Source organism: Poecilia reticulata, linkage group LG9, assembly GCF_000633615.1.
Source record: "Poecilia reticulata strain Guanapo linkage group LG9, Guppy_female_1.0+MT, whole genome shotgun sequence".
Classification (NCBI taxonomy): domain Eukaryota; kingdom Metazoa; phylum Chordata; class Actinopteri; order Cyprinodontiformes; family Poeciliidae; genus Poecilia; species Poecilia reticulata.
In genome coordinates, this window is record NC_024339.1 from 23,875,486 (window position 1) to 23,893,477 (window position 17,992).

The 17,992-nt window shown below is 37.8% G+C and overlaps 1 protein-coding gene across 1 annotated transcript in view; it reads left to right on the forward strand.

The window, feature by feature from the left end:
* Positions 1–376: 376 nt before the first annotated feature.
* The window catches only part of iqgap2 (IQ motif containing GTPase activating protein 2), a 36,311-nt gene continuing 18,695 nt past the window's right edge, over positions 377–17,992 (forward strand). The window contains exons 1-8 of the mRNA XM_008418867.2: positions 377–742; positions 4,032–4,131; positions 12,718–12,874; positions 13,135–13,212; positions 14,195–14,271; positions 16,231–16,298; positions 17,206–17,319; positions 17,410–17,588. Of these exons, the coding sequence (XP_008417089.1) occupies positions 697–742; positions 4,032–4,131; positions 12,718–12,874; positions 13,135–13,212; positions 14,195–14,271; positions 16,231–16,298; positions 17,206–17,319; positions 17,410–17,588 (819 nt within the window). The 5' untranslated portion in view covers positions 377–696. The remainder of the gene's footprint in view (positions 743–4,031; positions 4,132–12,717; positions 12,875–13,134; positions 13,213–14,194; positions 14,272–16,230; positions 16,299–17,205; positions 17,320–17,409; positions 17,589–17,992) is intronic.

Below are 17,992 nucleotides of genomic sequence, written 5' to 3' on the forward strand. Positions count from 1 at the left end.
TTAGACTGTAACTTACAGTTATTGTGAACATGACAATATTTTTTGTATTGGTAATATTTTTCAGATTAGTTAATCATGGGTGAACTAATCTATGATTTAGTTCATGAGTTGGAAAATACAAAAATATTTGTAGGGCTGGCATGCAGTACATGAAATAAAGACTTGCATGTAAGATAGTGGACTAAGCATGTAAAAAAAACAACAACTATATATTTAGAACGACATTTTTCAACCCAACAGCTGATTAAAAGCAAAAAGAAAGAAAAATCTTGAGCGAAACTGTAATGATTCCTGCATGGAGTTTCATTCTTTAAAGTGTTATCACACCCTTTGGCCACCAGGTGTTGCAAAGGTGCTAAATCTACATTCACTGTCCCGTCAATCATCTCATGTCAGCTCGTAGTGGAGGACAGATAACGCAACCAGGAGCACTTTGGACAGGACTCAGACAAAAGTGGTGCAAACCATGGGGGCTTAACCACAGGAGGTCGTAGCGCAGGCACTTTATAAAACTTTTTAGTCTTGTTTTCGGCGTATTCCTCGTCCACGCTCCGCCGTCCCAGCAGTTTCTTATTCATCTCATCAGTACATCCTGAGAGGCGCGGCTCTCTGCTGGTTGTCTGGCTGAAACGTTAGCTTCTTGGCTGAAGTGGTTTCCAGTTCAGACGAGTTTACGAGTGGAGGAAGCGAGGCAGGATGTACCATGAAGAAACCACAATGTTGCAGAGGCCACGCTATGGAAGTAAGTTGCATGTTTTCTATCGGGTTTTGGCGTTGAAACGCGTTGACAGGGAACTTTGCAATGAGGCATAAATGCAGGCTAATGATAGAGGGATATGATGAGCAGCAGGTGGTTCACCTATACCTGACTGCACTTAGCAGCTGGATGCTTTTACAGTTCTTCTCTCATTAGCTTTTGTTTAATGGGAAAACATATGAAGAAACGAATTATTGGCGATAAAAACGATATAACATTGACATTTAATTTCTTTTCTTCCCACATGGTGTCCCTGAATGCACCACAATCATTTTTACCTGTGTATTTGGCATGTGACAACACCCAGTAAATCAGCATTTCCACGCAGCAGGCTTTTTCTCATAGGTTAGCCATTAACTTTAGACTTCTGCTGCTTTATTGAATTCTGCAGCTGACTCTCAAGAATGCAGGTGAACTGATAAGATTTTTTGAAAGCAACAAAGTACAGCATTGTGACACTGATCAATGACCATCAATATTTTTTTCCCCCCTGACGGGAATCTTGTGACACGGACTTAGTTGCGTTTTTCATTTTCAGAAAAAAAGGGGGGGAAAAAACAAACAAACCAAAGTTACCTTTGTCATGTGTTTTAACTTTACAGCATCATTTTGGGACAAGTCACTTCTAGGTGGTGATGTCATAACCCCGTAGTTTATGAGTTTCTTTTCAGCATCCCTCTCTTTTCCAGAAAAAAAAGAGATTAAAGGGAACCCACTGCAGCCAAAAAAAGCATTAGTCATAATGACATCCCCCTGTGATCCTTTGACATACAAAAGCATTGAGCCCTAGTTAAATATAAATTTGGTGCAGACGGGCTCTTCCAGGAAGTGTGTGACTGAGTCACTATAGGCTGTTTATAATGGCTGCTGCCACTGCCTCAGCAGTGAGTGCTCGCACACATTTTTTTCACCCATGTCATCTGCACAGCTGGGTTGGCTAGCACAGGCAAATAATATGTTGATTTCCGTGTTGGACCTTTCAGCCAAGTGGCGGAGGCAGCCCTGCACATGCGTGACTTGCGTCTGTCCTAACACGTGAGGATTGTATGTCAAGCCTCTGCTAAGACTTGGCAAATGGATGAGTCTGCAGGTGGCTGCCAGAATTTTACAGAGTGAACCTAGAGAGGTTTAAAAGATTCAGACTGACCTCAAACAGAGTTTAGTTTACTTTCTCAGCTTTGAGAATGTTTTAATTTCCACATCATAGTTAAAGATGCAACAACCACATACAAGATAAAAATGTAAAGCAAGAATGTAATATAAAATGCATCATCTGCTCTATTTTATTTACTTTATTTTCATTTATAGGTATTCTTCTGTCATTGCTGAGGTAGACCAATGACCAATTTTTGAAATGGATGCTGTATATTTTGGAGGATTGTCACAGAAATTGAGTGTTCTTCATACACAACAAAGAACTGAATGGAAAAATATCTCTTACCAATCGTGTCATTATGAAAATGTTCACATGGAAAACCTTTAAAAATGTGTCTTTATGTAAAATAATTGATCCTTTTATGTCGCACTTGGATAGATATCTAAAGATCTTTGGAGCCATAGGTTGCAGATATTTAAACCATTCTTTTCTCGTTCCTGTTTTATTAATGATAGTTTTTCTGCTAGGCCACAAATCTGCACCCATTTCTTAAGTCTTTCACAGCCTTTAAACAGGTTTTCTTTCAGAATTGCTGAATTTAGCTCCATGTTTTTCCCATCAGCCATTCATGTACCTACTCAATAGAAGCATCTCTACAGCATGATGTTGCAATCATGGGTCATCTTTAGCATGGTGCGGCAAGGATGATGATGTGAAGTTTAGCTTCCCGACACACACATTCTTTTGCACAGAGGCCAAAATGTTGGATCCAACAGTTGCCTGACAGGTTTTCGTGTCGGCCGATTATTCCATATGAGCTGTGGCTCTCTGCAGCTCCTCCAGAGTTACCATGAACTGGCTGCTGTTTTACTGGTTAATGCGCCCACTATTTTAAGTGAACTGACATACGTTTGTAGCTTTGATTGTCATAAATATGGTACAGTGTATGAGTGTATGAATACTTTTGCCATAGTAGTTTGCTCAAATTAGCTGAGCAGAGCAGCAAATCTTCCTGAGTGCCTTGACCGACTGGTATATTGAGCTACCTCTATTTGTGTATGAGCAGAAAAGATATTTTTCAATACTTTTTTTTTTTTTCAGATTTGCTTATCTTAAAGGAGCTTACAGCTGGGTTTGTTTGTGTGAAGTTCTTTATTGACAGACTGAGAAAACCCTTTTAGCCCCTGGATCTGAGATTGTATGTGCACTCAGTCAGAAGTAAAAGGATTTAATTGGATTAGAGTTGAGGTGAAGTGCATAGGGGGGAGGAGGCGATCTCATTAAGCTGCAGGTGTCGGTCAACTCCCAGCAGAAGTCACCTGGGTTCCTACCCAAACCATAACTATTTGTCACACAGTTTTTCATTACAGCTTCTAATTTAAAGCTGCAAACCCACTTTTACAGGAACTGCTTCCATAGTTTTAGTGATCTGGTTGATCACTAAACCAAAAAAAAAAAAAATGGAGCATCAATAAATTTCTGACTGAAGCTGTCACGCAAAAGGAATTTGTGATTCAATCACCGTTTCTAAAGCCGGCCCAAGATACCGCGAGTTAAAGGACTGCTTAGGCCCCAACACCATCAGGCCCCCTTGATGCATTTGTTGTGATGCATCAAGGTTTTCACATTTTACACATCTGTTTCAAATTTATCAACAAAGGTGTTTGTCTGCAGATGTTACTTTCAAAATATTTAAATTAATATCCCACACTTAAATACCGTTGTGCATTTCAAAATACAAATTAGAGCATCTTCGCTTGCTTGCTTCTACTGTAAGGTTAAAATATATAAATGTGATAGCACCAGTATGGCATAAACTAATTACAAATGACACTATAGCAGGTATATTACACACATAGCATAGCTAAGGAATGATAAAATATCCGGTGTTAAAATGTTGGTATGGGGGGGCCCCAAGTTAAAATTTGCTAAAGCTCCAAAACGTTTTTGCCCAGACCTTACAATTTCACTGTTATACTTGTTTTATTGTTTGACTGCAGTTTTATAAATGCTGCTAAAAGCAACAATATATCCATTGAAATTGTTCGTAGGTTTTCAGATTATTGTTAAAAATGTAGTTGTGAGGTATTATAGTGCAAATATGAAACAAATAAAGCTGACCTGCCAAAGAATAGGCCTGTAATTTCATTTTTTATCTGCTTGTTTTTTTTTCTCCAGCGATTGAGGATGATGAGAGACTGTCAGCAGAGCAGATGGATGAGAGAAGGCGACAAAACATTGCCTATGAGTACCTGTGTCACCTAGAGGAGGCCAAACGGTATGACGTCATCCCTTTTGCCCTGGTTCATCCTACAATTTTCAGATGCCTGAAAGTTCAACAGATCTGTGTGAGGCCTGGTCCGCAGCTCTTTTTAAAACAATGTAGCAGAGATATTCATTTTTATAAAATAATCCACACTTGATTCGTTTAAGAAAGGTTTTCAGTGTAGAGCAAAACTAAAACCTATGTCGGCCAATCATGATTCCTAACTTCCTTTTGGGAATTAAACGCGGCGCCAGGAGATTAATTTGTGTGGACAGACGGAGAGGTTGGACTACTTTTAAATTCCATGGATGGAATATAAAGTTAATAAAACGCAAGATTGTGTTGGCTGGGAATCATGTAAAAGCAAGTGTGCATTGTGCCTTTATTGGGAGGGACAGCTGATGCTTGAATCCCACCATTAAGGAAAGGAGATTGGAATGTTTTTTGATGCAAAATGTGTGTCAAGGCTGGAACAGAATCAAAACGCATAAAGAGGCTTACTAAAGCTGCTGTATGAGTCTCTGTCTATACTGAAATTGACTCCATACTGACATGGACTGAGAAGGCACTCGGAGACGAAGAATCCATTTCTTCTGCAGCACCACAAAGAAGCCCAGTTATAGTTTGTAAATGCATCCAGAGACCAAGATCTTTGTTTTTCGAGAAATATTGTTTGGTTTGAAACAAAAACCATAGAATTGGCCAAAAATAACTGTTACTTTTAAGAGAAAAAGGGGCTTTTTCTTTTAAGTCCAACACCATACCAAGTGTGAAGCACAAAGGTGGTAACGTGTGATATTTGGCCCTCTTCCCAAATGTTCAAATGGAAGGCGTATTGACTTTTTTCTGAAAGATATTTGTCTTTAGCCTTCACAAAATAGACGACATGACAAAGAAGATTGTACAGCAATATTAAAGCAGTATCTCAAAATGTCAAATAGAAAGTGGAAGTTCTAGCAAAGATAAGTTTTTCAAGTGAAGAATAACCCCTCAGCATCCCACAATATTGTTCATAAAGTTGGTTAAGGACAGCAAAGTTAATGTTTAGGCGTGGCCATCACAAAGCCCTGATCTGAGGCCTTTACAGAATTTGAGGGCAGATCTAAAAAGATGTGTGGGAGCGAGGCAGCCTACAAACCTGACTCAGCTATGTCAGGTCTGTCTGGAGGAATGGGCTAAAATTAAAGAAAACTATTGTTGGAAGCATATGAAACTATACCAAAACATTTGACCCAAGTCCTTCAATTTAAAATTAAATCCTACCAAATACTCCATATGTATGCATCTTTTTGAATTTTAAGAAAATGAAATGTTTCCAAAACATTCCCTTTTTATCCCAGTATTTAGAAAATTTTAATAATTTTGGTAATTTTCACAGACGTCTAAATCATAAAAAGTGTAGTCTGGTTTAATGTCAGACAGTTGAGAATAAAAGTTGTCTTTTTGTTGTGTATTTTAAAATCTGTATGCCCATTCAAAATTTAGAGCTGCAAGCTTCATGAGCACAATAGTGAAGTCGGTGAGGTGTGAACCTGATGGAAAAACTTGTCTAACTGTATAACAGCACTGATTACACCATAAACTTTGATTTTTTTTTTTTTATAATTGGGCATGCCTCTCCGATTTCAAGTCAGCATAAGTCTTGTGAGTCTTACAGGGACGCCTGAACAAAGTTTAAACCACTTCCTGCCTTCTATTCAAACGCATCCTACTGCACAGGAAGAAACAGGCAGCCTGCTTGTGCCTCTTCTGCCATCGTGACACTCCCTTTTAGACAGATCCCCCTCAGCTGCGTTGCATCTCTTTGCTGTCTAGTGGCGACTTCTTTCTCTCTACCATTGCTCAGACATCTGGGCAGTCTGGCTAACCTGGATAATCTGCTTATGTCACTGGAAAGTGAAGGTTTACTAGAGATAGACTGATCAGATTCAGACATCCATCATAGATTACAACACTTTTTATAGTTTACTGGGTGAGCTGTAACAGAATTGCTCAAAACGGAAAGCTGTCTGATGAAATACCAAGGCTAACCAAAGAGACCACATTCAGTGGTGTCACTTTCATTCACCTGCTTCTTGAATTTAATCTCAACTGCACTGACTTTCTGTCATCTTTATAAACTGTAGTGTGGACATTGTTCCCTCTCATGTGTGCCAAGTTGAATTGGGATTAAAACAGCCCTCATCCACAGGGAGCAGAGGATTAAGCTCTGGGCTCGCAAGTCTGTTCTTTAAAATAAGATTTATAGTTGGAACAGCAGTTTTGTTATAGTCGCTTCTGCTGACCAGTCAAATTGTTCAAGGGATTTTGTTTCTTGATTTCTGTTTTGTTGCCACAAGGAGAGTAACTGTAAATAAGACATCTTAGGAAAGACGGTTCATCTTATTTACCGTTTTTAAACCCAACATTAAGAGTCTGCCTTAAGATAAAGAGGCCCCAAACGTAAGCTTAGTGTTGTCCAAATCTTGTACTGTCCACTAGATCATTGGTGCCCAAAGGTGACAAATACATTCACAAACACTCTGCCTGCTGTAGCTTCCATGGAGAGAAAAACATAGAGAGAATGTAAAGTTATTGTTAGCAATCACTGCACAAATGGAGAAGAGTTGGAAAAACCACAGAGAAAGCTCAAGCTACTCAGTAGATGGAGTGTCTGCTTCTCAGACTAAAACTAGGTGCTGGTTCCACAGGAGAGGAGCCTGATGATTAAAAGCTCTGCCTCCCGTTCTACTGTCAAACCCTCTGGGAGCCATCAGCAAACCTGCTGTCTGAGAGCAAAATGCTCGGTTAGGAACATGTGGAACAATTTGGTGTTTGATGAAGACTAATTAATGAAGCAAATGAGGAGAAGACTAAACTCAAAACACAGAGATGCACTGATCAGAGAGCTGCCAAAACCAACATTAGCAGATTGGAAATTTTCAGTAAAAGCTATTAATAAAAAGTGTTTGAAATAGGTCTTTCTATGCTTTCTGCTGTAATATAACATCTTTAATGCTTGTAAAAATATAAACATGACTTGTTAGTTTTCCTGTAACTAGTACTGTAGCTTCATTATGCAGCTATAATTTCAGGATCGAGCAACAATCATTCTGCTAAATTAGTTCAGTACTGAGAGGGTATTTGGTGCCAAACTAACGCTGATACACAGCAGATGTTTGAAACATATTCATTGAAGTTTTTTTCTTACCAAATCCATTTTGGGCTGCTACTTCTGAAGTTGTTGATGTCCACATTAAAGGGGCTTCTGCAAACGGTAACACCCAGATAACGAAAGAGGAAGAGAATGCAGCTGATGGCAGGCGTTTCTCCACAACTGATACTCTACGAGTCAGACTAAGGTCACTGTTGCATCACATATGTATGTACCTTTTGCAAGTATTAAAAAAAAAAGAGAGAATTGAGAATTTCATTTAAATGATGAATGATCCAGCTGAGACCTTTTACAGAAGTCATAATAACCTGCATTTTTCTGACCATTTTGAACTGGGTTCCTATGTCACATAAATATTCTTATGTAAAAATTCCAAATCTTTTAGTTTTTAATTCTAATTAGGTGGTTGTTTGACTGCTCTTTGATCAAAACATATCAAGAAACCACTAAAATCTCTGTACACCAAATTTACTTGGTCTAGAGTCGGAATTAGTTCAGACAAGTTTAAAAAGTAGAATTGTACTTTAAGTAGATTAATGTTTTAGATGTAAACAAAATCATTTTAAAACAACTTCTATATTTGGTGCCAAAATTGTGAAGTTCTCTGTGTGCAGAAATAACTTTGTTAATCAGTCAGCTACAGACAAAGCCAGCAGAGACGGGATATTAACCCAGTTTGACTTGCCACAGCCATCTATTTTAAAGTTAAGTTTGATAACTTTTCTTGGCATGGTTGGGACAATTATGTGCAACTTGGTATTCCAGGAAAATGCCCGGCTGGATTTTGCAAACATTTGAAATGACATCAAGCTTCAGGTAATAATAGCTCCAAGATGAATGGGATGTTTTTATTTTCAAACAGTCTGGACAGACGTGAAGGCATAGAGCTAGTTGTTCTTATTGGTGGTTACTTTGTCGTAAGAATGCATAGGAGAACACAAAGTTGCATATTAAGGTTGTTCGGATCTTGTTAGAAGATTACTTTTATTGTTTATTGTCTTAGATCTATAACTTCATTGAAGAGTTGTTGGTTTAAAGACACACCCTCCTAGGGACCACACATGCTCCAGTTTCTAACAAGAGACTTTGTACCCTCACTGGAGAGTAAACAAGAGATGATTTACGCTCGTAGCGTGTTTTGTTAACTGTGAACCTTTATGACAGTGGTCCCCAAACTACGGCCCGCGGGCCTAATCCGGCACGCCTCCACATTTGGTCCGGCCCCCTGAACATTACCAGAGAGCATTCAGATTTTAGTTTAGTTTAAAAAAAAAAAAAAAAACTTTGGGGTTGTGGCTTATAGTCCGGTGCGGCTCATAGTTCGGAAAATACGGACTATAATCCTTCCTGGATTTATTCTGTGAAGAAGGTTATTTGGTCATTTATTTCATTAATAGTGTTGTTATTTATTTCCTGACTTTTGTTATGTGAAGAACCCAGAGAGAGTTATTTGATTGTGCTTTTTGGAAAACGATACATTTTTACATTTAGGCACTCCTGCAATCGTCACTTTTTCTGTTACAAACTGACTCCGACCCCCCACCAGAAAAGGGAACAGTTATTTGGCCCTCACAGGAAAATGTTTGGGGACCCCTGCTTTATGACTTGGTCTTACATATTCACCCATGTCATCTTAAGGACATGCCCACTTTACAACATGTGCTGAGTATTTCTCATGATCCTCACATGTTTGAATCATCTGGATCAGTTATACTGCACAAGTGCAGTCTTCCTGATGGATTTGGTTGAGCTTATGCATTTCGATAAGTTTTTTTTGCTCTGTATCTGCCACTTTTATTCAAAGCTTCCTCTTTTTACTCTGCTGATTTTATTTGGGAATTTCTTGCAGGAAGTTGTGATCCATATTTTAAAAAATTGGGCTCTTTGTTTTATTTGTATGTTGGATTGCTTGCTCTTTTATTTAGGTGCCAAATAGTTTTCTGTAACTGGTCAAAGATGAGTTTTGCCTTTGTTTCCTGGACATGGCTGGTCCTCTGAACTTTGTTCTGATCTCGCCGCAACCATTCAGGCTATGCTTGGTTCAAGTGCAGAAAGAAAGACTTTCATAAACAGTTTCTTTTTTAATACTTCAGCCTGGAAAATGTTTCTCAAAGGCAGATAAAACAGCAAATTAATATTATCACTTGATACAAAGACTTCAGATGGATCACCCCAAGGCATACACACAACTCATGACCAGCATGATGAAGCTCTGTGACGCAGGCTTTCATTAATTTCCCTCTGTGAACAGAAATAATGCTGCTAAACGCAAATGAGTCATTTACTAATAAGGTGCCAACATTTGGAAATACCTGGGCTCTCCAGAAGGCGGTGTTTTGTTTTCCACTTTGGATCGCAGCTTAGACAATGACAGGAAGGCCTGTTTTTTGGGACTGTTGTAAACACAACAAGCCTGTCCTGCTTCAGGAGACAAGTAATTCTTTGTTTTAAGTACAGGAAGTGACGTTTAGCTGGAGAAATGTATAACCCATGCAGCATGTTCCTAGGATTTACTGTCACGCTTCAGTCAGCTCCTTTTTTCTTTGTGTTTTTGACTATCGTCAGCATTATTTATTTGATTAAATTTGTCTTCTGTAGAAGATAAAATCAAACTTGATGTTTGAATTAGCCGCTGATTATTTAATCTCATCATTCTTTTATGCTTTTAGAGTTCTTATTTTGTACTCCCTTTTTTTATATGGAAATTAACCTTTATTAACGTGATGCTTTGAACCATAACCCCATTATGAACTGGGTTGCATCACTGCTTTGACTACATTGACTGAGAATACACGGTTTCTATGTGTTTGTATCTGTCTAATTATTACTACGTGCATAATAGACACCAGTCTATTGCATCAGTGTTGTGTGAATGCTGAACAATATAGTATATTATGGCTTTTAAAAGTATTCATACTCTGAGATTTTTCACTTTGTAACCACAAGTTCCAGTAGCTGGGGGTACGACTTGGGCAACTTAAATTTCGACTTTGGGGGACATTACAGTTTTTTATTTTATTTTTACTTTTTATAGAGACGCACCCAAATAGACATGTAATGATAATTGCAATAAAATCAAGATCAGAAAAGTATTCCATCAGGTGGATTAAGCAGAAATACAGCACATTTTTAAGAGTTTGTAAAAAGCTTTAAAAACCATCTTCAGCCATTTCCTCCCACCTCATAATGACTACCTTATGAGGTAGTTCCTTGTGTTGGTCTGTTGTTCAAAATCCCAATAAGACGCATAGGAGCTTGTGGCTGTAATGTCACCACGAGTTGAACGAGCTCAAAATTATTGAATGGTTTTGAAAGGCAATTTTATAGTGATGAAAAACATCTTGTGAGAATTTAAATGGGAGCCAAAACTCTTCAGTCACCTTTTCGTTTCCAAATTAGCCTTTGACAGGAGTCAGAAAGTAAAAGTAATTGCTGGATATATTTCATGCTATGTTACTAATATAAAAACATCCACGTTGGATGTAGAAAACTAAAGCAGACTTTCCATTTCAGTGTGTAGTTCAGTTGTGCTTTCTGAGTCATCTGAACCACTGGTCATTACCATCAAGCTATTTGAACACATTATTCCTCGGGGAGCCTGATGCACATACTTCATTGGCTTTGATTTGAAAGTACACCGTGCACCTTGAAATGCTGACACATATTTTGGTAAACTGCCTCTGAGCACCTGCACTGCCTTAATGAATCTAAACAAGGCGCCCTGTGCGTGCATGTGGGAGAGACTGCTAAAAGTGAAAGGAGGTTTGATTATCTGGCATGAATTAAACCCATAAATGCAGCATAAGCAAGTTAAGTCACCATGAACTGCTGTGTCCTTGCAGCCTTGGGGTAACGAGCAGCAAGGTAATACCTTGGTAAGATTTGGTGTTATTAGGATCGAGGTAAAAGCATTGTAATAAATAGTGACATCACTTCCAAGCTGAAAGATAACGTGTAACATGCTCATACAACAATGATTCACCATGCTCACAAATCATTCACTAGTTTTTGGAATAATTTTTTTTTTCCCCTGCTGATTTCACTGGAGATAATCTGGTAGAAACTGTGTCCATGAAACAGCTGTTGATCTTTTAAAGGAAATTACATCAATTTAAAGTGACAGGAGCAAATACGAAACACTGGTAAATATGCTCAACATTTAGTTTAAACAAATGTTGTTGATCATTTTGTTGTAATAAAATTCACTTTTTTCATTTTTGTCCTTCAAATGCAGAAAGTTCAAAGGAGTGACTGTAAAAGTGTCTGCAGCCTCCTTCCCAAAGCATGCAGGACTCTGTGTGGGGGTGTTGTCTGTAACAATGCCCTTTTCCTCTACACTGGTACTTCAACACAGTGTTTAATTTTATAGAGAATGAATCATTATAGCCCTTTCAGATCTGAAAATTACCTTTTAATGGGTGTTCCAAGTTGTTTTTTTACTTGCTCAATTCAAAGAACAAACTTAAGGAATTGTGCAAACATTTGTTTGTATTTTGATTTAGAATTTATTCGGTTCTGCACAATTTCTTTGACATTGTTACCATCAGAGTTCAGATATATTTTGTGATTTAGTTTTGGACGCACAAAGCGAAAAATTTTCCAGTTTTGCTGGAACATACAGGGCAGCAGGTGCAGGAAAATCCAATATTGACTCGTTGACGACATGGAGGCATCCGACCGCCAAGCGTCTGTGAGCTGGAATGTGTGGATTTCAGATGGTTGTGTAAAAACAGAATAGTAGCTGAAGCACTGCTTGGAGAGAAGTAGAAAAAGTTCACATCAGTTTCAACTCGTCCGTATTTTAATACATTACAGCTACAAACTTCAATGTATTTTACTTGGATTTTATGAGAAAAGAAAAACAAAGTAATGCGCAATTATGAAGAGAACAGGAAAAAAATTATTTTAGTTTTCACATCTTTAAGTTTTTTTAACCCTAAAAAAACCCCAAAAAAATTTTTAGGGGAAAAGAATTTCGTTTTTCCATGTGGAAAATAAGTTTTTCCATAAGTGGGAATATATATATACCTGTAAAATTAAATATATATATATATTTGTTAATTTTACAGGTTTTAAACAAATCTGTAAAATTTATCTGATTTGCCAATATGTGCAAAACCATCTCTTTTGAAATTCCAGCTAAGTTTTTTTGGGTGTACGTCTGGGGATATTGTTACAGTGTTTCACATTAAATCTAAATAAAACACAGTGTGACTTTGAAAATGTTAAATGTTCAATGTGTATGAATGCTTTAGGAAAGTTATGAGCCTGTTTTACATAAACTAACTGGGCTTCTCTTATCCTGTGGAGAAATTATTTTATGATACGGTCATTTTTCATGTCAAGAGTTTACAGTAATGAGTTCAAAGCAGATTTATGCTGAATTTGCTCAGGTTGAAAGCGATGTCTCTTAAAACCTTTTGCGTTTTTGTTTTTCTCTGCAGGTGGATGGAGGCCTGCTTGGATGAGGGCTTGCCCCCCACCACCGAACTGGAGGAGGGACTCAGGAATGGAGTTTATCTGGGAAAGCTTGCTAATTTTTTTGCCCCTAAACTGGTGTCTGCAAAAAAGATCTACGACAGAGATCAGGCTCGTTATAAGGTAAATCGTTCAACTTCTCTTAATCTGCTTCATCTAATCAGATTATAGACTGCTTGGTTTCACAATCGTTTTACACTTCCTGACAGGATTCAGCCGAACTGAAACATGCAGCTTTCATGCTGGGAACCTTTACATTTTTTATGTACACATTGCATAGCTTTTACTTCATCTAATAGGTTATTGCTTTTAGCTGTCTCAGATTGAAGACTAGTTGAGCACATGCTTTATTTCTTGTCCTTCACCATTTTTTTTGTCCTCAGAGCAAAGGGCTACATTTCAGACACACTGACAACACAGTGCAGTGGCTCAGAGCCATGGAGTCAGTGGGCCTTCCTAAGGTAAGAAGATGGTCTCTTTTTAGCAACATAAGCTTTCAAGTAGCTCCAGTTAGTTTTGTTAAAAAATTTTGGGAAATTGGAGCAGTAGATTTATAGACTGATTTATGAAGTGTGTGCCGTGATACAAGGACGGTACCAGTCTTTTGTAGTGAAGAGAGAGCCGAGGTGAAACGCAAAGCTCTCGATTTACCTACTAGCTGATCCACATTCCTGCCCTCACCTATGGTCATGAGCAGAGCTGGACTTTATGGCCATGAGTACTTACGATATGCAAGTGTAAGTGTAGCAGACTTCAAGGAAGAGAGTAACCATGTTAAAAAATGTATACACTTTCTTTACTCGGACACTTTCATCTTAGGAGAGTTGGCTACAGTGTCACAATTCCCCATCTTGAAAGTGGAAGAAACACTGATGGAGATGAGATTTCATTGGATCAACCCAATGTCTTTCAAGAAAATCCACCAAATTGCAGTTGTGGTCAAAATACAACTATTTATAATAATATTTTTTTTGATAAAATTATGACAGCTCTTGGCCCATAAATGTACAGACGCCTCTCTGGTGATGTGTTCTGGACATGTCTCACCTTGAGGAAAACTCAGGACAAGTTGGAAGGACTGGGAGCACCTTGGGATTTTCCCAGAAGAACTGGCCCAAGTGGCTTGGGAGAGAAGTCTGGGCTGCTGCCCCTGCGACCCAACCCCTGATTAACCAGAAAATAATAGATGGATGGAATCTGAGACAGAAAAACAACATGATAACCCGTCTCCTTCCTGAATATTGCATCTGAGCATTCCCATGGCGGAGATCTTGTATTTGTTGTTCTTGTATTTTTACCTTTTTATTTAAAGACTAGCTAATTTTGGTCTATAAAACCTACTGGAACATTTGTTGTTCTGCTCTTACTGGAAAGATGTGATGAACATAGTTCCCCTGTGGTAGCATATTAGTTTATAATACCAATTATGGTTTCTTATTTCAGATATTTTATCCAGAAACCACAGATGTGTATGACCGCAAAAACATGCCCAAGGTGGTGTACTGCATACATGCACTGAGGTAAGATGGAAACAGATTCTTTTTATGCATTTCTTTGTTCTTTCAGATAAAATGGAAATTAGTTACTAACTAGATTCAAATAAAAACTAGCTTATTTTGTTCAGCTGTTTGCTTTTTATGTTCTTGGCAGTGACACTTGGTCTAAATGAGATTATGTTACCTTTACACTTTTGTTGCTGTGAAAAAAATATTTTGGGCTGTCATGAAAAGATTTTTCCATCCAAAAAAAAAGAAAGAAACGGAGCCAAGAAATTTAAGTGTAGCCATGTTCCAATGCTGAGTTTTGGTTTTTGCTTTAAAATACAGCTCACAAAATGGCCTAGGATAAAGTTTTGCAAGGACCTACAAAATTAGGCAAAACCTTCCACAAATTGGCTCACTGAGCGTGTGTAGACATAAGGATCAGACTGTAGCGTTGTAAAGTCTGATGGAATCATGGATCAGGAGATAAGATTAGTTAGAAATACCTTTACCCATATAAAAATAAACGGTAAGATAACCCAAAAGTAAATAAAGATACAGCTTAAAAATACAGACCTAATAAGCATCCTCCAGGATCCATTTAATGTTATTTTAAAAGCAGAAATGGTGCTGGGAAGGGATATGAAACTGAAACTGAAAAAAAAACAACTGTATTTCTGCTCTGATAATGCAGTGGGTTCACTTCCTGTCCAAGAGACATTTTACAGTTTGTAGCAAATGAATATAACTCATACATGACATCCTATGGAAATAGGATGGTAATACAATTTTCTGTTTCACAGTCATTTTCTAAGTTAAACATTGTTATAAACAATAATTTAAGTCTTCCAGCTGATAAATAAAAAAAAAAAATTCTTTATAAATTTAAATTTGTACAGTTTATTGTTTAAGCTGCAGAACAGTTCTTGTCCTTATAGCTTCATTACTTGGTTTCCTTTTTGGTGTTTAGGAATGTGTTTAGGGTAAAAATAATTCTTACTGTTGTAAACAAATGTATCCTTATGTGAGCCGCTTACTTTTGATTTGTGAAAACCAAATTAATTACAGGATCTATTTTAGTCTTTTATCCATGTGCTCATCCAAACTGCGTTTTAGGGAGTGGGTTTGTGAGCTTCCTGGATTGTTTTCTGTGTTGTAGTGTTTCGGTCAGGTCCTGGGAGAATTGGTTTCCTTCCCTCCATATTCACACACGTGCACTTCCTTCCTGCATGTCCAACAAAAGTCCTGCAAAGCAGAGAGACAAAGTAAAAGCAGTAGGTGTTTCACACGTGGACTGTTAAAAACTGAAGTGAAACTAAAATTCACTTGAGAAACATGGTGTATTTTGAACCTCTGCTGAGGGCACTATTGGAAAATAATAATAATTAAAAGCAAACAGACTGGGGAGAGGCAGTCGCTCCAAGCCCTGTCAGGTAATTGTTAGCGCTGCCTTCATTACCCTGAGTCAGCTGTTAGCATCGATGTCTGAACCTAAATCAGCTGCCTGAGTGTCAAAACACTACCCTTTGTATAAGCAAATTTTAAATGGGTGTTTGAACCCCCCCATGTTCCAAGGACAGAGTGCAGCGAATGTTTACTCAGACACGTACAAAGTGATCAAAGGGCAGGATAGTTACAAGCTGCTGACCTACAACTCCTCTGTTTAGAGCTGTCCTGATGCCAAACCTCCACAAATATCTATAATTCATCACCACTTATCAGATACCTGAGGGAAGATGAAAGTTTAATGCAGTTTCCAGTCACCTGCCTGTTGATTTCACAGCTTTGTATGTAGTCTGCTGGCTGTCCTCAGGTAGTGCACTGTGTAACACGATCCAATGCTACCCTCCAGTGGTGTAAGGCAGGTGGGCCTCAATAGCAACAAGCATGAGAGAAAAACAAACATGGGTTGTTCAACTTTGTGTCAGTGCTCCTTATTGTTGAGGCTTCTGATTGCTTTTAACCCAAGTGTTTTGTGTCTGTCACGGTTTGTCTCAGCTTGTACTTGTACAAACTGGGGATTGCACCACAGATTCAGGACCTGCTGGGGAAAGTCGCCTTTACAGGTAAGAGAATGTTGAAAACATGGACAGCACATAAAATATTAAAAAATGTTCTTAAAGACAAAAGTGAACTATTTATTACTACCCTTTTAGATAACTGTTTTGCTCTGACTGCATGACACCCGTTTGTAATGTGTCTTTAGGACAACAATCACTTAACGAAGTTCGATTTGTTTCATTAAACAGCTCATGTGTTCACATTTATTGATACATAATGATGCCCTCATTGAATAAACGGTAAAAAAAATACTGAAACTATACCAATAATACGGACAGATTTTGGGATTTATTGTGAAAACGATAAATCTAAATTATCATGATTTTATTACGATAAATGATACACAATACAATAAATGCTCACCCCTAACAGAAGCCATCATAAACTATTACCATTCTAGAGGACAGTTATCTTTTCAATCAAGTTTTCTTTGTTTTTAAATTTATTTTAAAAACATAAATCACAGGTGCTTTCAAGCATACTTTGTGTGAGAGGGTACACATGTTTAAACAGCTTGTTACTATTGGCTGTAATTAACTTAGAAAATTTTCTCAATGACAAATGACTTTGGTTTTCCCCTCTGTGCCCTATTCTGAAAATTTGTAATAAACTCTTTAAACAGTTCTTAAAACAAACGGGGGACCCAACCTGGTACAATTAATTCACCAGATAAAGTGGCTGGTGAAAGTATCTGGTAGTTTTAATGAAACAATTTTGAAAATGATGCATTTAAAGTTTTTGTATAAGAGCTTTGACTACACACACCTGTTTAAGGGAAGTGTAAAATGGAGCCTAATATTTTGAGAGACATGTTCTTAAGTCCCTCAGACAAACTGTAAAAGTTACATAAATAACCCTTCATATAATGTATTGCAGCATTTAATATTCATATTGTGACTTTCTGTCTTGTAGAGGAGGAGATCAGTAACATGAGAAGTGAACTGGATAAGTATGGTATTCAGATGCCAGCTTTCAGTAAAATTGGAGGTATTCTGGCCAATGAGCTTTCTGTGGATGAAGCTGCTTGTGAGTCATTGTTGCTTTTTAAGAATTTAATGACATATTAAATTATCTATACAACTAAGACTAATTATTTTAAACACACTTCTGCTGCAGTACATGCTGCTGTGATTGCCATCAATGAGGCAGTCGAGAGAGACCAGGCATTGGTGACGATGGGAGCGCTACAAAATCCCAACGCAATGCTGAGGAACACGCAGGAAGTCCTGGCTCAAGGCTACCAGGATACACTGAAGCAGGATAAGGCTCGGAAGCGAGATCAGTCATCAGGAAGGGTGAGAAGACAAACCTTTTACCTGATTTCATTGTTTTGTTTTGTAGCATTGTAGGTCTTGCTGTAAAAGATAGAAACTGTAGGTCTGTAACTTCTTGTTTAGAAATAGAAGTGCTTATCAGAAATGAGCCAAATTTGAATTAAACTCTAAAGTATATGAATCTGAACATTTAGGAGGAAACTTGTAATTATTTTTGTCTTACCAGTAGAAGTAGAGTGTTTGTCCTGCTGTGTCAGCTCAATTTTTCTCCAACTTGGCCCTTGTAATGTTTACTGACTAGTTCTAAAAAGGTTAATGTAAACATTTTTCTCATAAGTCATGTCAGTTTATGCTTTTTGGAACCGTTAAATTGTAAAGCGAATCCATCTGAAAATACAAAAATACAATTACTTCTTTCTTATTAG